The 15654-nt window shown below is 35.3% G+C and overlaps 1 protein-coding gene across 5 annotated transcripts in view; it reads right to left on the reverse strand.

Moving 5' to 3' along the window:
* Nucleotides 1–373: 373 nt before the first annotated feature.
* BICD1 (BICD cargo adaptor 1) overlaps nt 374–15654 on the reverse strand; it is a 219046-nt gene continuing 203765 nt past the window's right edge. The window contains exons 8-9 of one of the 5 annotated variants that reach the window (XM_043966785.1): nt 9008–9083; nt 374–6578 (exon numbers count right to left, since the gene is read on the reverse strand). In XM_043966785.1, the coding sequence (XP_043822720.1) occupies nt 9036–9083 (48 nt within the window). In that variant the 3' untranslated portion in view covers nt 374–6578; nt 9008–9035. Of the gene's footprint in view, nt 6579–9007; nt 9094–15654 lie in introns of those variants that run through there. The other 4 variants (XM_043966784.1, XR_006353267.1, XM_043966786.1 and 1 more) reach the window with 4 other exon arrangements.

Genomic DNA, 15654 nt, shown 5'->3' on the forward strand with positions numbered 1-15654 from the left:
TTTCTTTATTCATAAAATGGGAGGAGGGAGAAATTGGACCAGATAATCTAAGATCTCTCCCAGCTCCAAAATATGATCCTAAACCACCTTATGGTCATCCATATTGTTTTGGTGGAAAATGGCACAGGTGGAATTGTGCAGAAAGCAATAGCTACTATCTAATGTCACATAATAGGAATTGGTTAAGGCAAAACATTGATTTTTTAGTTACTTAGAGTTCAAACGTTAATAAATACTGAATTAATAAAAAAATCAGATTCTTGATCTGTATAATTCTCAACTTGTAGAAATTAATCTGCATTTCAAAATAGTGAAGACCAAAAAAAGGACTCATTAGGAGAATTTGCTTAAGGTGATAAAAAGGTAACACAGATGAAATGAACAAAAGATAACCAGTTTATTTACTGTTGGAAGAGCTATCTATATGTTACACTGCATTCAACTGGTAACAGAAACAAAGAGGTAAGAATCAATATAATTAACTTCCTGTTATTTTCTTAGCTCTAGAGTGGCTTTTCAACCATTTCAATGCATGAACTACACAAATACAAGCACATATTGTATGAATCTTTCACAAGACATTCATCTAGGATTGTCCACAGTTAAAAGAAAGGGATGATAAATTTGCATGAAAAAAATATATTTTAAAACAAATCCATACATATTTGACAACAAAGTTCATTTGACATTTGGGTTTTAAAATGATTTGCAAAACAAGAAGAGTTTTTGATATAAGTTTTGAAATCAGTCGGTACATGGGATTATTACCATCTAGAAAAAGTTCTACATCATTTAACTCTGAATGAGCAAAATAACAAATTTTCAATGAAAAGTTAATGCATTAAAGCAATAATTGTACAAGACAGAAATCAAAGTTTGCCACAAATTGCACCATTGTTAATACTATAAAGAAAGATAATATCAGAATCCTGAATGGTTTATTAGATATGTAGCATGCAAATAAAAACATAATCAATTATAAAATGTCATAAAACTAATTTTCAAAGGCTCAACAAATTGACTAACAGTCAAATAATGTTTTAAATTTGTGGCAATACTTCAAAGGTAATTTATTTCCCCAGAAGACTGTTTTGCAATCATAACTGGAAACCAAAAGAGGAGAATTATTTTTGTTTTTTAAAAAATAACTGCCAATAAACATATGATAGTTATTTTGGAAGATTGGCCATTTGATTTTTAACATTTCCTTAATTTTCCTTTTGTGGTGTCAAATGTTTACATGTAACCATTGCTTTAAAAAGTCATACCTTCACAGAGAGGACTATTATCTTAACTTTCTAATGTTTCCATTATGAAACAATGATTAACAGATAATTCTTAAAAAAGTTAATTAAAAAATCAATGTGTTAGCAGCCAGCAAATAAATACCAATCACACAAAAAGTGATTTGGCCCAGAAGTTTATCTAGTCTTCAGTTTTAATAGGTAAATTTTAAATAATTCCATAGTAAAGAAGTTTAAAATGAACTGAAGATTAAAGCCATGCATTTCTCTGTGTAAAGGGGAACAAGTACATGTATCACATTCCTAATACAGGAGAAATGCGAATTCTAAAGCATTTATAGGATGATTATGAAAAAACTTACATGACAAAAAAAATCTCATGCAAACTTTTAACATTGCATATTTATATGTACCTGTGCCTTTAAGCTAGGGTGTTTTTAAAATTTCTTTTTCAATAGAATATAAATAAGGACAAATCATCAATGGGGAAATATTTTTGAACACTAAATATACTACTATGTGTAATAGGGAAAGAAAGTCTAGATAAATGGCAGCTATAATGTTTTAGATGTTAACATGATCAGGCTTCAAAAGTAAATTATCAGTTGACTTCACCTCTTCAGGTTTCAGTGTCCCCATCTCTTTTTTTTAAAGGTCCCTTGCAGATAGCATTTTGTGAAATAGATGAATTTGTCATGGACATAAAATGACCAGTGAACATTTGTTTGAAAAAAAAAAAAGGGAACTGAGGACTCTGTTAGCAGTATTTATGCTATCAACTCTAAGTTATCAGCTTTCTGAAGAAGTGTCCCCCCCCATTTCTTTTCAAACATCTTTAAGCATAGCAATTTAGTCTAAAATGTCCTATGTTTATAAACAACAGCCAAAACATTGTTTTCTTCTCCTAAAAATTTCCTTCAAATTGAATCCTACTTCATATTAACAGTTAATAATATGTTTATGGGTACAAAATGTTGCACTAGCATATAGTTCAACTGATTCAAAATCCAGAAAAGGTTTTTACACCTGATAAGTCTTTCTGAAAGACACTGTTTCTTATGTAGTTATATAGTCAAACATAGAAATTAACATTCATTCTCTAGTAGAAGCTACATTTTCCTTTATTTGCTCCTCTTCCTCATACTTTATAAGTTTCTTTTTTCCTTCCTTCCTTCCTTCCTTCCTTCCTTCCTTCCTTCCTTCCTTCCTTCCTTCCTTCCTTCCTTCCTTCCTTCCTTCCTTCCTTCCTTCCTTCCTTCCTTCCTTTTTCTTTCTTTCTTCAGCAAGTCATTTGATTCAGATGTTCATCATTGTCCTTATGTGGCCAAGGTTAAATTCATTTTTGGAAATGAGTGACTTTTCCAACACATGGAAAAGAGTAAAAGTATTTACATCCAGACAGCTGTAGGCTCAAACTACTTTTTCTGAAATTGACAGATTTGAAAAGTTTTTGTAGGGGAATGTTCACCATTGATTTTCTAAGTATGACTGAGTATATTTGTTTTATTGTCCTCTGATAATCATGTTGGTTTTTGCCTATTAATTTCAGTGGTATGAACAGTTACAAAAAGATAGTATGGGAGTATTGCTTGATAGAAAGAAACTAACTTTTCTTTTGCTTTTCAAAAAGCAAATTCTTGCTAGGTACACTGGAAAATGCTAAGACTTGACTTATTTTCTAAGGTTATTATGTGTTCTTATGTCCAATTGGAGAATTTAAAATATTTTTCTTTTAGATTTTCATAGAATTGTGTGCTTATGGAATATTAGAGCTATGATATTTTAAGGCATAATACCCTGAATTAAGGTACTGAAACAATACCAAACAACCATGCCTCAACTCTACAGGAGATTCCATAAACTTCCATAATAATCCATTTTAATGTAATATTTATTTGAAAAGTATTTCTTTTAGCTAACCTAAATCTTTAATTCTCTTGTTTTTTCTTCTTCTGTTCTCAGTCATGAGGGACAAAACTCTTCCTCTCTTTGAAGATTTTCCCTTCTCTTCTACTTAGCCAAACTATCCCCATTCTTTTAATCTTCCTTAAGTATTTTCTCAATATTTAGTGATCTTAGTTTTTTCAGCATCCTGAGCAATACTCTTGACTGTGGAGCCTAGAACCAACTCAACTGAAAGAGTTGGTAGTTCATTAAGTGAACAATATCTGATTATCCTTCCTGTAACATCCACACCTGTTAATGGACACTGCTATTATGCTTCCCTAAAACAACGACAAAGCTATAGCATCTTTAGCTATTGCAACCTCTAAATATTTTTTTTGTTTACTTAGTCAATGCTTTTTTATTTTTTTGTTGCTGTGTGTTATTTTTTAGTTTTCAAGTCTGTTACCTTATCCTTGCCCTTACTGAGGCTCAGGCTGTTTTGTAACCAGTTTTACAATTTTAAAGCTTATTTTCAATTCTGATGCTGGCTCTTTTTAGTGTTGTGGTTCATTTGGACAAGTTTTGCAAAATCTCTGGGCCTGTATCATCAGCTATAAAGAGGAGCAGTACTAGATGATGGTTAAGATCTTATGATTTTATAAATACCAACTGCTTTTGTGTGGAATCATATATATTAATTTCTAAGTTTTCATATGCTAGCAAGTTTTAGATAAAATAAGTAAAAGCAATTTTTTTGATAATTTAAAACAAAAACTTTTAATATCAACATATATGCTATAGATAGAGATGATACTTTTATCTGAATTAGAGGGAAGAAATTTTTTTTGTATTTTCTACTGGTTTTTCACTGGGTCATAAGTCCAGTCCAGGTATCCAGATATGCAACAAAGCATTGTTGACACATGTTCACATGTAATTTTAGAACATTATTTCCCGCTGTATTCCCAGTACCATCAAGGAGAATAATGAGGAAATCTAGGAAGCTGTTCTGAGGTCCTTTTTAAAGGCAAATCTTTCCTCAGGCACAAGAGTGTTTATTTAAAAAAAAACAAAACTTTGTAGCAGCTATATTACATCCCAGGTCCAAACAGCATGATCATGCTTCCATTAAAAAAATGCTGACTCACCTGTAATAAAAATGTACACACTAGGGGCAGCTAGATGGCATAGTAGATAGAGCACTGGCCCTGGATTCAGGAGGACCTGAGTTCAAATCCGGACTTAGACACTTAACACTTACTAGCTGTGTGACCCTGGGCAAGTCACTTAACCCCAATTGCCTCACCCCCCAAAAAAATGTACACACTGTATCTACATGGTACCAGGTGGCCATGGTAAAATGAGATAAGAAAAATCTTCAGGAACAGCTTGGAAATGCATTGAGAAGCAGAGCAAAAAGCTGTTGTGTTTCAGTTGGTCACACTTTGGTGAAGATTTGTTTTCTAATTTTCTTTGAACCGAAACCTTAATCTTTGTTTTGGTGCAGAATCTCACCATTCACCTCAAGTTGCATTTGGTAAGTGACATTGTTACACCTGCCACACATGTAGGTAAATTCATTAATTGTTTTGGAAATAATGGTTGCTGCTTCTTAACTGGCATGTGACAGGTGCACATTTCTGGGAAAAAACTGTACTTTATACCTTAGAATTTAATAACCATTGAACTTAAATTCCTGAATGATTTTTATTTGACCTCTGTTGTCAATGACACTATACTATTAGGCCAAGGTCAGGAGATTCCCGACCTGCCTGTGGCATGTACTAGTTGTGTGCATATGGGCTAGTCACCTGACTTCTTCTCCATGTGTAAAATGAGGGAGTTGGATTAGATGATCTCAAAAGTACCTTTCATCTCTAAATCTATGATCCTATGAAAAATGTGGACTATTTTTAGTGTGGCATTTGAAGAAAAGTCATGGATACTGTCACATGAAAATATTAAACCCTTTTTTCTCTAAACAAATTAAGGCCACCTGACTAAGAGCAAGGAATTAGGGCTAAGAGCAATTAATGGGTAGCACTTAAAAGGTGAATGAGGAGTCCAAGATTGTTAGACTCTACAGGTCAGCTAGTTATTTTCCTTGTCTGTCAGGTTATTGTGCAAAATAAAGTCAGGTATTTTTGACTTATCACGTAAATTCACTGTTTTAAATTATACCCTAGGATGTTTTGTAAAAGAATCTGTAACTTAGCTAGGAACACTGGACTGTCACAAGATAATCTGTGTATCATAGGCACCTGAGTATTTGTCATAAGCTGACAATGCACTAAGGTTTAATATTTATTTTTTTTGGCAAGGAAGTTTTGCAGATAAAAAGATCACCAACTTTACCCCAAACCTTTAGCCCTAAGTGAACTATTTTTTTTTAAAAGATGTTTTTATACATGTATGTTTTGCCATCTGTACTTGTAATCTTTTCACAGGTAAAGACTCATACTGGGACCTTGACTTTTGGGGAAAAAAAAGAAAATGAAACAAACACATGATTTTACTTCAAGTTGTTTAGCATTCTTCCATGAGTTACATAAAAATGGAACAGCACCAGATCATCTACTTGTCTGAAATCCTAAAAAAAAGCGTGTAATCAAATAGTTGAATAAAAATAAATGATAATAATTAAGAGCTTTCTTAGATTCAATAACTGCTTTTCACTGGAAAACTATAATAAAATAAGAAGCTAATGAATAATTAGAAAATAAGTGCATAAACACAACCAGTGCAAATACAAAATTAACATGAACATTCCAATGAACCACATTTTTTATTTTGTGCAATTAAAATGGCCGAATTCAGGCCAATTTAAAATAATTAAAATCAAACTTAATTCAGCTAATTTTGCTTATTTAAACATAAACATTAAATACAACTGGTTTACATTTTACTAACATAAATTGTGGTGTAAATAAAATAAAATAAAAATAAATAAATACCATTGACCGAAAAAAAAAATCTGAATCAGAATTCTGTGGCTGAATGAGGAAGATAGGATGTTGTGATTTTTCTAGCATATATTTTATATTGACTTAAGTACCTCTGATTTCCGAGATAAAGTAAAGTATCTGGAAACAGAATTTTCTTTTTCTTTTTAAAGTTCATATCACTGAACATTCTTTATCTAACTATGTATGCAATCAGAGAAACCATCAAATGTCCTGTCAGACTGGCTTCTGTGCTTGTGGTATACTTCTCAACCTTCTTTCCATTTCCATTAGTGTAGAAATAAATCATTTTTGCACATTACCAAGTAGGCAGAAAAGCCTGCTGAATTCTGGGGAGTAGCCTGCATAATGGCTGTACAAATTCCATTCTGTTTTTTCTTCTGTTGAAGATGAAGACTAGGGATAAGGAGGCTGAGAGAGACAGTTGAGAGGGGCACACTGAGAGCTGGAATGCGGCTGCTCTTCTGGGAGAATGACATTAGTACTGAAAATGAAACACAGAACAGAACAGAGGAGCAATAAGAAATATGTACACTGTGCAAGGCAGAATGACACATCATGATTTAAATAAATAAATTTAGCACAAATCCCATATTTAAATCTTAAGATCAGGCAAATTGATGTTGTTTACATAATTTTCTCTAACAGCCATGGAAATTTTACTTTGGAGTCTTGTGTTGTTTTTCAGTTGAGTCCAACTCATCATGACCCATTTGGGGTTGATTCTACTTAAAGCATGCCCCCAAACCCTGGGTCCCTTGAGAGAGTCCTAAGAAAGGAAGCAAAGTATGCACAGCAACAACAAGAACAAAATCTTTCCTTATCTTACCTTCTTCCTCTTATCTCTTCAAAGTCATCCCTTTTTATTTATTGGTATTTAGCTATATTAAGGAAATTCTTGTAAGGACTCATTTATCTGATGGATCCAAAGACATCTGAATAATTCATTTGACTACTAAAAAAATCTGGTTGTGAGGATAGATCTGTAGAAGTCTTTTTTACTTAGAAGGATGATATCCTCTACCTTGTTTAGTTTGGTAATGTGAATACACAAAAGTATTCAAAAACAACTTTGATTTTGGTACCTAAAGCACTCTGCCAAGCAATCACCAATATGGAAACTACTCCAAATTTGTTTATAGGATACCTGTAGGATGTCTGAAAAATCATTCTTATATAAGCTATTTTGCTCCCCGAGGACAGTCTTTTTTGTCACTCAGTCTCATCTTTTATAAATTTCTCATACTCTTCTTTCTATTAAGTTTTTTTTTAATTGCATTATTTCTTTTGAGCCTTACAACAACCTTTATGACTATATTAGAGACATGATGTAGTGGATAGAATGATGGAGCTGGAATCAGGAATACTGGGTTAAAATCCTGCCTCAGACTCTACCAGCTGGTTGTATGAGTCCGGGCAAGTTATTTGACCACTATCTATCTTAGTTTCCTCACTTATAAAATGGAGATAATAATATGGAGATAACTCATGGTTGTTGTGAGGATAAAATGAGATAATATTTTTAAAGCATTTTGCAAACCTTAAAGCATAATATAAAAGCTGTTTATAATTATTACATAATATGTGAAACTGAGGAAACTGAGGCTGAGTGAAAATTAAATGATCTGCTCAAGGTCATATAGCTGAAAACTGACAGATGCAGGATTAGAAGCCAGGCTATAAGGGTCAAACATAGGTTAGCTGCCCAGGAAGAACTAAGTCCCTCATCTTTGAACACCTTGAGACAGACCATGGGTCCTCATCCTTATCTTTGCCATTTTTCTGTCCTGCTCGCTGTTGCAACTTCATCTTCCAAACTAGACTTCCAGTTTATAGTGAGAAAAGGTTTGTTTAAATTTAGTTTTATTTGTTTCCCCTTACCTTACCCAATCCTTAATTCTATCTTTTCTTGATTCTTTCCTAGATAGTTATTTTATTTAAGTGAGTTCCATTTTTCCATTTTGATTCTGACAAATAACATAGGGACAGTAGATTAATTTTCTTCCTCTTAAATTTCTAGAGTGCTTTCCTCCATAGTTATAACAATTGGATCTTTGACCCATAGGTTGGAAATATGAGATATACTAGAGACAGCTCTTACCAGCTCAAGAGAGCTTGTTGTTAGATTTTCAATGTGATATTTATACCTCTGAAATTGGCAAATGCTGAATGCTGAATAGTTATAGATAGTGATAGAGAAAATATTATTAATGCAGATTAAACTTAAAAATGTTCCACCGGAACATTCTCCACTCCCCACCCCTCAATCTGGTTGTTAAACATTGAGTAGCATGCCCCTGGTTGAAAGTTTATCAACATTGTTTACAAGTTAATGAAAAAAAAAGTTAATGAAAAAGTCCTAAGTTAAATGTTAGTGTCTAGATCTACTGTTGTTATATCAATTTTCAGGTCTTATGGATAAGAAAGAGCAGAACTCAAACTAGAAGCAAAACATTTAAAGAACTGTCACAGAAGTCACATTATTTATATATCTTTGTTTTCATGGGAAGTATATTCCTAACACAAAAAATAACAAACATGTTAAAATCTGTAGCATTGATATTTTTATAGATGAAGAAGATAAAGGTTCAGTATAGAAGTGATACAAAAGCTTCTGTGGAATCATGTAACCTGATGAAATAAGAATGGTTTTCTATGACACCTGGTCATGTGTTATTCTGCCACCCAGTGACTGCAGCTGCTATTCTGCAGTTCTCAAATTCCTTTGAAATCCCCATTCTTCTTCTTGTCTAGATCATGTTTCTCTCAGTTAGTGTTTACTGAGCTCCTGCTTGAGTAAATATTGCAGGAAAATACAAAAAAAATATGGAAGTTTATGGTAAAGTTATGGTTCAGTGGAGCATGGCTCTGAAATGCAACTAAATGGAATAAGAAAACTTCTCTAAACGTTACCTGACAGTCTGGCAGTCTCGCCTCCTGGTTAGTTGTGAGCATTGTGGCGATAGGGAGGCAGCAGGCTGCTGACAATCTATAAGAAACTGATAAATTAGACATATATACAAAGAGATGACAGAGCAAGGTGTTAGTAACAGCATTAAGTAGTAAGCAGCTGATGAGATTTAGTGAGGAATCAATGTGTGCTTGAGTTCTAATCTGATAGAAATCTTGTTAGCTTTTTTTTAACATTTCAAATGAAAAGGACAGCAGTTATTTTTATAAGTAAAAATAGCTAAAACAATTGATGGCTCTGGAATTTTAAATTTTTAATACTGATTAATACTAAAATTTTACCCCCCAAAGTCTATTTATCAGTATTAAGTCTTTTCCCAAGTCCATTATTATATGCTTACTAGCAATATATTACTCTGTAGAAGTTTCTTGAAATATTAGTTTAAAAACCCAAGGGTCTTAACTTTTTCTAATTCAATATAGAATTAATTCAATTACTTCATTTATTCCTAGGACCCTATTCCTTGTAAATGTAACTACTGTTTGCTAAAAAAATTCTGATTGTATGCAATCAGAATAACAAACATTCTCATAGGCTCTAGAACTGGAAGGACCCATAGTGATCATGTAGTACAAATAACTTAATTTTATAGATGAGACATTTGAAACTTAAAAGAACCTGAGTGACTTCTCAAATGCCTAGAGGTATCAAGCAACTGAACAAGGATTCAAACCCAGGTCCTGACTCCAAATCTAGTGATATTTTCTCTACTATGCCATCAATGAATGGCTTTAAGAAAGGGGTTAGAAGCATGATTAATATGGAATGGTCATTATGGTACTTGGATGTGGAGTACAATATAAAAAGAAAAGTATCCTTTAACTGCCATTCAAAGCATTTCAACCTTGACTGCCTTATTTCTATACATGTCCTGTTTTCTTCTTCCTAACTATATAGTTAGCTCTTCTAGGGCCAGAATTGTATTTGATTTGTTTTTGTAACACTCTCAGCAGAATGTTTTGATCCTATGTATTCTATAAATGCTTATTAAATTTTAATTCATTGAACAAAATGAAATTTGGCTGCCCCAGTTTATTCAGACAAATGTGGTAAAACAACTTTAAAGGAGTAAAGTTATTTCTGCTGATGTTAGAAAAGTCAACTAAATATAGGGGGAAAAGAAACTTCACAAAGCCAGAAACTCTCAGATACAAATCAGGGAACAAGTAGGGTCTCACCATCCTTCCCTACCCCCCATTCACCAAATCTCTAGGAACTTATCTGATCCCAGCATGTGGTGGGCAAGTCATTTAACCTTTCTCAGCAGCATCCTTCCCATCCTCTTAATTAAAATGAGGGAGTTGGACCACAGGAACTCAGGTTAATTTTAGTATCAAATCTTATGAACTAGTAATCTTATGAATTCTAAAATACTCAGCTCTCTAACATCTATTAAAATTAATATTATGGTAAAGTCTTTTAACTTGCATAGCTCTGTAAATCCCTGTATAATTATTTGGATTATACCTTTCATGTTTCAGAGCCCTCAAATCTGATCACTGATGAAAGTTGTAGACCAAATAATATATGCTTTCAATTTCCAATCTAAGATAAGAGAAAAAACAAGGGACACAAGTGGGAATGAAGGATGTAAGTGTCTTGGAAGAGAGAAAGGAAAAAAGAAGGTTTTGGCATAGGGGAAAAACACCGGATTTGGGGTCAGAAGATGGGAGTGTTAATCTTGAATTTGCCACTTCCTAACTGTGTGACCATGAGCTAGTCACTTAATCTCTCTAACCCTGTTTCCTTTTCTGTAAAACATAAATGCTGTAATAATAGTTATACTCTATCTCACAAGGTTATGGTGAAGATTAAATGAGACAATGTACATAAAGAATTTTTTAAACATAAAGCTTTATATTGTTAATATGAATGTATGGATCACCTGTATTTGATGGAGGTACTTTATTATTCAAAAATATTTTTTATGAAACCTTGGGTTAATAGGAGCAAAATGTCCTTCAACTGAACTCTAAACTGAACCCATTTAGCTAGCAGATAAAAGTCCCTACCTGGTGACTTCTTTCCTCAGGATAGTAAGTACCTATCTTATGGGGACGTCTGGGCATCCTCATTCTTGCCAAACTCCCTTTTGGAATCCTGTAATCTTATCGTATTTCCTCCATACTTGTTATAACTAAAATTATTAAAACTGCTTTGCATTACACCTATTCTTGTTATAGTATTTACTTTTGGGTTGATTTATATCATGCTAATGAAACTGACAACAGCCTGTAACCAGTAAACAACAACAACAATAACAACAACAACAAAAAAACTTTATATACCCTCAGAAAGAGGGAGTCTCTGAGCTCCTTTTAAAGAAGGGGGTCCCCACATGATCATTTTTCTTTCTTCTTGGGACAAATAAACTGGTATTATGTTTTTTCCTCTCTGTCTCTGATCTCATTTTTAGACATGTTCTGTGATCTGTTTTTGTTTTTTGTTTTGGTAGGAAGGATAGGTATGGAAAAAAATTGTAGGAGACAGGCAAATAAAAACTATATTTAATTTTCAAAAACATAAATGTAAACTACTATTATCATGGATAAATTTAATTTTTTAAATTATTATTATTATTTTTTTTTTGCTGGGCAATGGGGGTTAAGTGACTTGCCCAGGGTCACACAGCCAGTAAGTGTCAAGTGTCTGAGGCCGGATTTGAACTCAGGAACTCCTGAATCCAGGGCCGGTGCTTTATCCACTGTGCCACCTAGCCGCCCCCGATAAATTTAATTTTAAGATAAAATTTCAGTATTTATTAAAGGTTTAAAATAAGTTCCCTTTTAAAATAATAATAATAATAATATTTACAGAAAAATCTCACAGCAAAAGGGCAAGAAGTAGGTAAGAAAAGATCAAAGTGTGTGATTAGTGTGTGAATAAAAAATGTAAAAAAAAGTTAAAAAAAGAGGCAGTTCAAAGTTAAATTTATATGGAAGACCTTTTTACAGACAATAGGGCAAATTTAATTTATGCTAAGGTATTACCAGGAATTTTCTAATTTTAGTATAGGTGATCAAGAAGCCTAAACATCTGAGAATAAGCAAGAAAGTTGAAGGGATTATGCAGGAAAAAATTTCTATACATAAAGCTTCACTCGGGAGCTGTGAGCAAGAGAGCACAGTGAGCATGAGTGACAAAGAGGTTTACTGTAGTGGTTAGCCATGAGAATTAGCTATGAAATCTGTCATCAATAATAAGGGAAATTGGTAGATCTTGGTTTCAGAAAGTTTGGACAACAAAAGGAATTTTCCTATGACATACTGAGATTATGCTATGTTTGTGGTTTTACTAGTGCCAAAAAACCCCCAAAAAACCCACTACACATGACAAAATGCAGCTTGGTCTCCTTGCTGTTGTTTATCCTTCATTCTCAAAGAGGACCAATGATATCAGGAGGGTAATGTCATGCAAGTGAGTTGGGTTTGCACAGCTGTGCAAAGTCATCAGCCTCACTTTCTCTTCTAGACTTATGTAAATCCAGTGGCAAGAAATAGGTCAGGAAGACAGGACTCTCTCCCAGGACTCTGTCTTAGACAAGACCCATTCAGTAAATTTTTTTTTTTTTAGTGAGGCAATTGGGGTTAAGTGACTTGCCCAGGGTCACACAGGTAGTAAGTATCCAGTGTCTGAGGCTGGATTTGAACTCAGGTCCTCCTGAATTCAGGGCCAGTGCCCCATCCACTGTGTCACCTAGTTGCCCCCTATTCAGTAATTAAAGGCTAGGTAAGAATGGAGGCAAAAGATGGCCTAGTTTGACTTCACAAAAGAGTCACTCTGGGAGGGGAAGATCCTCAGAGTTTCTGGCCAAAACAGAAACAATTGGAAGTGAGGCTTGGGCTAGGACCTATTATTGGCCAATTAGTGAGATCCAGAGTGACTAGGGTTTAGTCAAGGCATAGTCAAGTAGCTCCATTTGAATCCCAATGGGCTTTATCAAAGCCTGGTTTATCAGAGCTATATTTTAAGAAATTATACATGAAAACTACTTGAGACAAAAGGGTTAATTGTCCCAGTTTTTAAAAAAATGATAAAGTAAATAAGTAGGGAAGAAAAAAAGTCTAGCCCTCAAACCCTTGTTTACATGTGGACAGAACACCAACATGTAAGGGTATGACTCCCCATGTGGACAGAGGAAGAAGGAAGAAAAGGAGAAGGAAGAGGAGAAGGAGGAGGGAGGAAATAGCAGCATTGCCCAACTGGAACTGGCCAGTTGGGTCCCCAGTGGGGCACCTATTACCACTCAGAAGTTGTTGTTCGTCCTTTGTTCTCAAAGAGGATCAATGACATCAGGAGGGTTGATGTCTTGACTTGCAAATAAACGGGACTTAAGTGAGGCAGGGCTGTGCAAAGTCATCAGCTTTACTCTCCTTTAGAGTCATGCAGAAAGAATTAAACCTCTCTTGAAGGCAGGGCCATAAGTAAGGGTCTTTGTTCCCAGGACAAACATTGGAAACTGAACCTGGGGCAAAGGGCATTAATGGTGTGTTTCAGTTGAAGGAGGATGTTGCTTCATAGGGCAGAAGGGAGTTAAAGACTCCCGGACACTGACTGTAGGTTGCTTTTGGTGACGCTTTGCAGGAAAGGAAGGGGGAAGAGGTTGAGGAAGGAACTGATTTAATTGTATCCTACTTTAACTAGTTATTCTTGCTAACTAGTGCTAAGTTCTGTTGCTGTTAAGTTGCAGAAGTACTGCTAGTGCTCTAATCCCCTTTTATAATCAGGTTGTTGTTGGTTGTTGTCATCCTGACTCATCACGACTCTCAGTGGTGTTTTCTTGGCAAAGATACTAGAATGGTTTACTATTTCTTTCTCCAGTTCATTTTATAGATGAGGAACTGAGGCAAACAGGGTTATGTGACCTGCCCAGGGCCACACAGCTAGTAAGTATCTGAGGCCAGTTTTGAACTCATAAAGATAAGTCTTCCTAACTTCAGGCCTAGCATCCTGGGACAAAGACCTGGTTTCCTGGCTCTTGTTATTGAAGAATAGAAGTGCTTCAAAAGGAAAATAGGTGTAACCCTTTTTTTAAATGCATATCTCATAGAGACAGCTGCTGTCTCAATAAGAGCTCAGATATTATTTTAACATTAAGAGCTAAGAGAAAATTGGTGACCCAGAAAAGGCTTTGAGGCCAAAGATGGTGGAGGAAAGGCAGTGAGCTCTCAAACTCTTGACACGATTGCTTCAAAAAACATCCAAATAATGCCAAAGGACAATGCCTGGAGCAGTAAAACCCACAGAAGAATGTGCTGAAATCATCTTCTAACCAAGAACAGCTTGGAAAGTCAGAAGGGGGGGAGCTGTTGTGCTAAGACAGGAGTTGAGCCCAACCCCACAGTCAACCTGACACAGATCCAGTCCCAGGAAGGCCTCACCAGAGAAGGAGACCCCCAGAGCCTCTGAATCAGCTGCAGCGCCAGTGTCTTCTGGAACTAAGCTCACAGTCTGGTGAGAGGGCTGAGCCCTTGGTAGGGGGGAGATTACAAGGGTCTATGCTGGTGCTCACCCCTGCTGAGAACCAGGAGGAAGGCTTGAGTAGCAATGGTCCAGGTTGGGGAGGGGCACAGGCTCCTTGGAGCTGACAACCACAACACACAAAGCTGGTTGATTAGAAAGTTGGTCTGGGGTCATCTACAGACCAGGGAACAGGCCAGGTGAGGGAAGAACCTGATTCTCCTTAAATCATAGCACCTGGGACTTCTGAAGCTTGAGATACTGCAGCCTGAAAACAGTGCCCCACTTGAAGGAGCTAAAAGTCAAGTAAAAGAAAGGCAAAATGAGCAGACAGAGAAAGGTGAGGACTATAGAAAGTTTCTTCATTGACAAGGTGCACCCTCAGAGGAAGATGTCAACATCAGGGCCCCTATATCTAAAGCTTCCAAGAAAAATATGAATTGGTCTCAGGCCATAGAGGCACTCAAAAAGGACTTTGAAGATAAAGTTAGAGAGGTAGAGGAAAAACTGGAAAGAGAAAGGAGGGTGATGCAGGAAAGACATGAGAAAAAAGTCAACAGTTTGAAAAGTCAAATTGGCCAAATGGAAAAGGAGGTACAAAAGCTCTCTGACAAAAATAATTGCCTAAGAATGAGGATTGAACAAATGGAAGCCAGTGACTTTATGAGAAACCAAGACACAATAAAGCAAATCCAAATGAATTAAAAAACAGAGGGCAATGTGAAATATCTTCTGGGAAAAACTGCTGACCTGGAAAATAGGTCCAGGAGAGATAATTTGAAAATGATTGGTCTACCTGAAAACCATGATCAAGGAAAGAGCTTAGACATCATCTTCCAAGAAACTGTCAGGGAAAATTGTCCTGATATTCTAAAAGCAGAGGATAAAATAGAAATTGAAAGAATCCACCAATCACCTCCTAAAAGAGATCCAAAAAAGGCAAACTCCTAGGAATATTATAGCCAAATTCCAGAGCTCTCAGGTCAAGGAGAAAATATTGCAAGCTGCCAAAAAGAAAGAATTCAAGTACTGTGGAGCCCCAGTCAGGATATCACAAGATCTAGCAGCTTCTCCATTAAAGTACCAGAGGGCATGGAATATGATATTCCAGAGGGCAAAGGAGTTGGGA

The sequence above is a fragment of the Dromiciops gliroides genome, chromosome 5, assembly GCF_019393635.1.
Source record: "Dromiciops gliroides isolate mDroGli1 chromosome 5, mDroGli1.pri, whole genome shotgun sequence".
In the NCBI taxonomy this organism is placed as follows: Eukaryota; Metazoa; Chordata; class Mammalia; order Microbiotheria; family Microbiotheriidae; genus Dromiciops; species Dromiciops gliroides.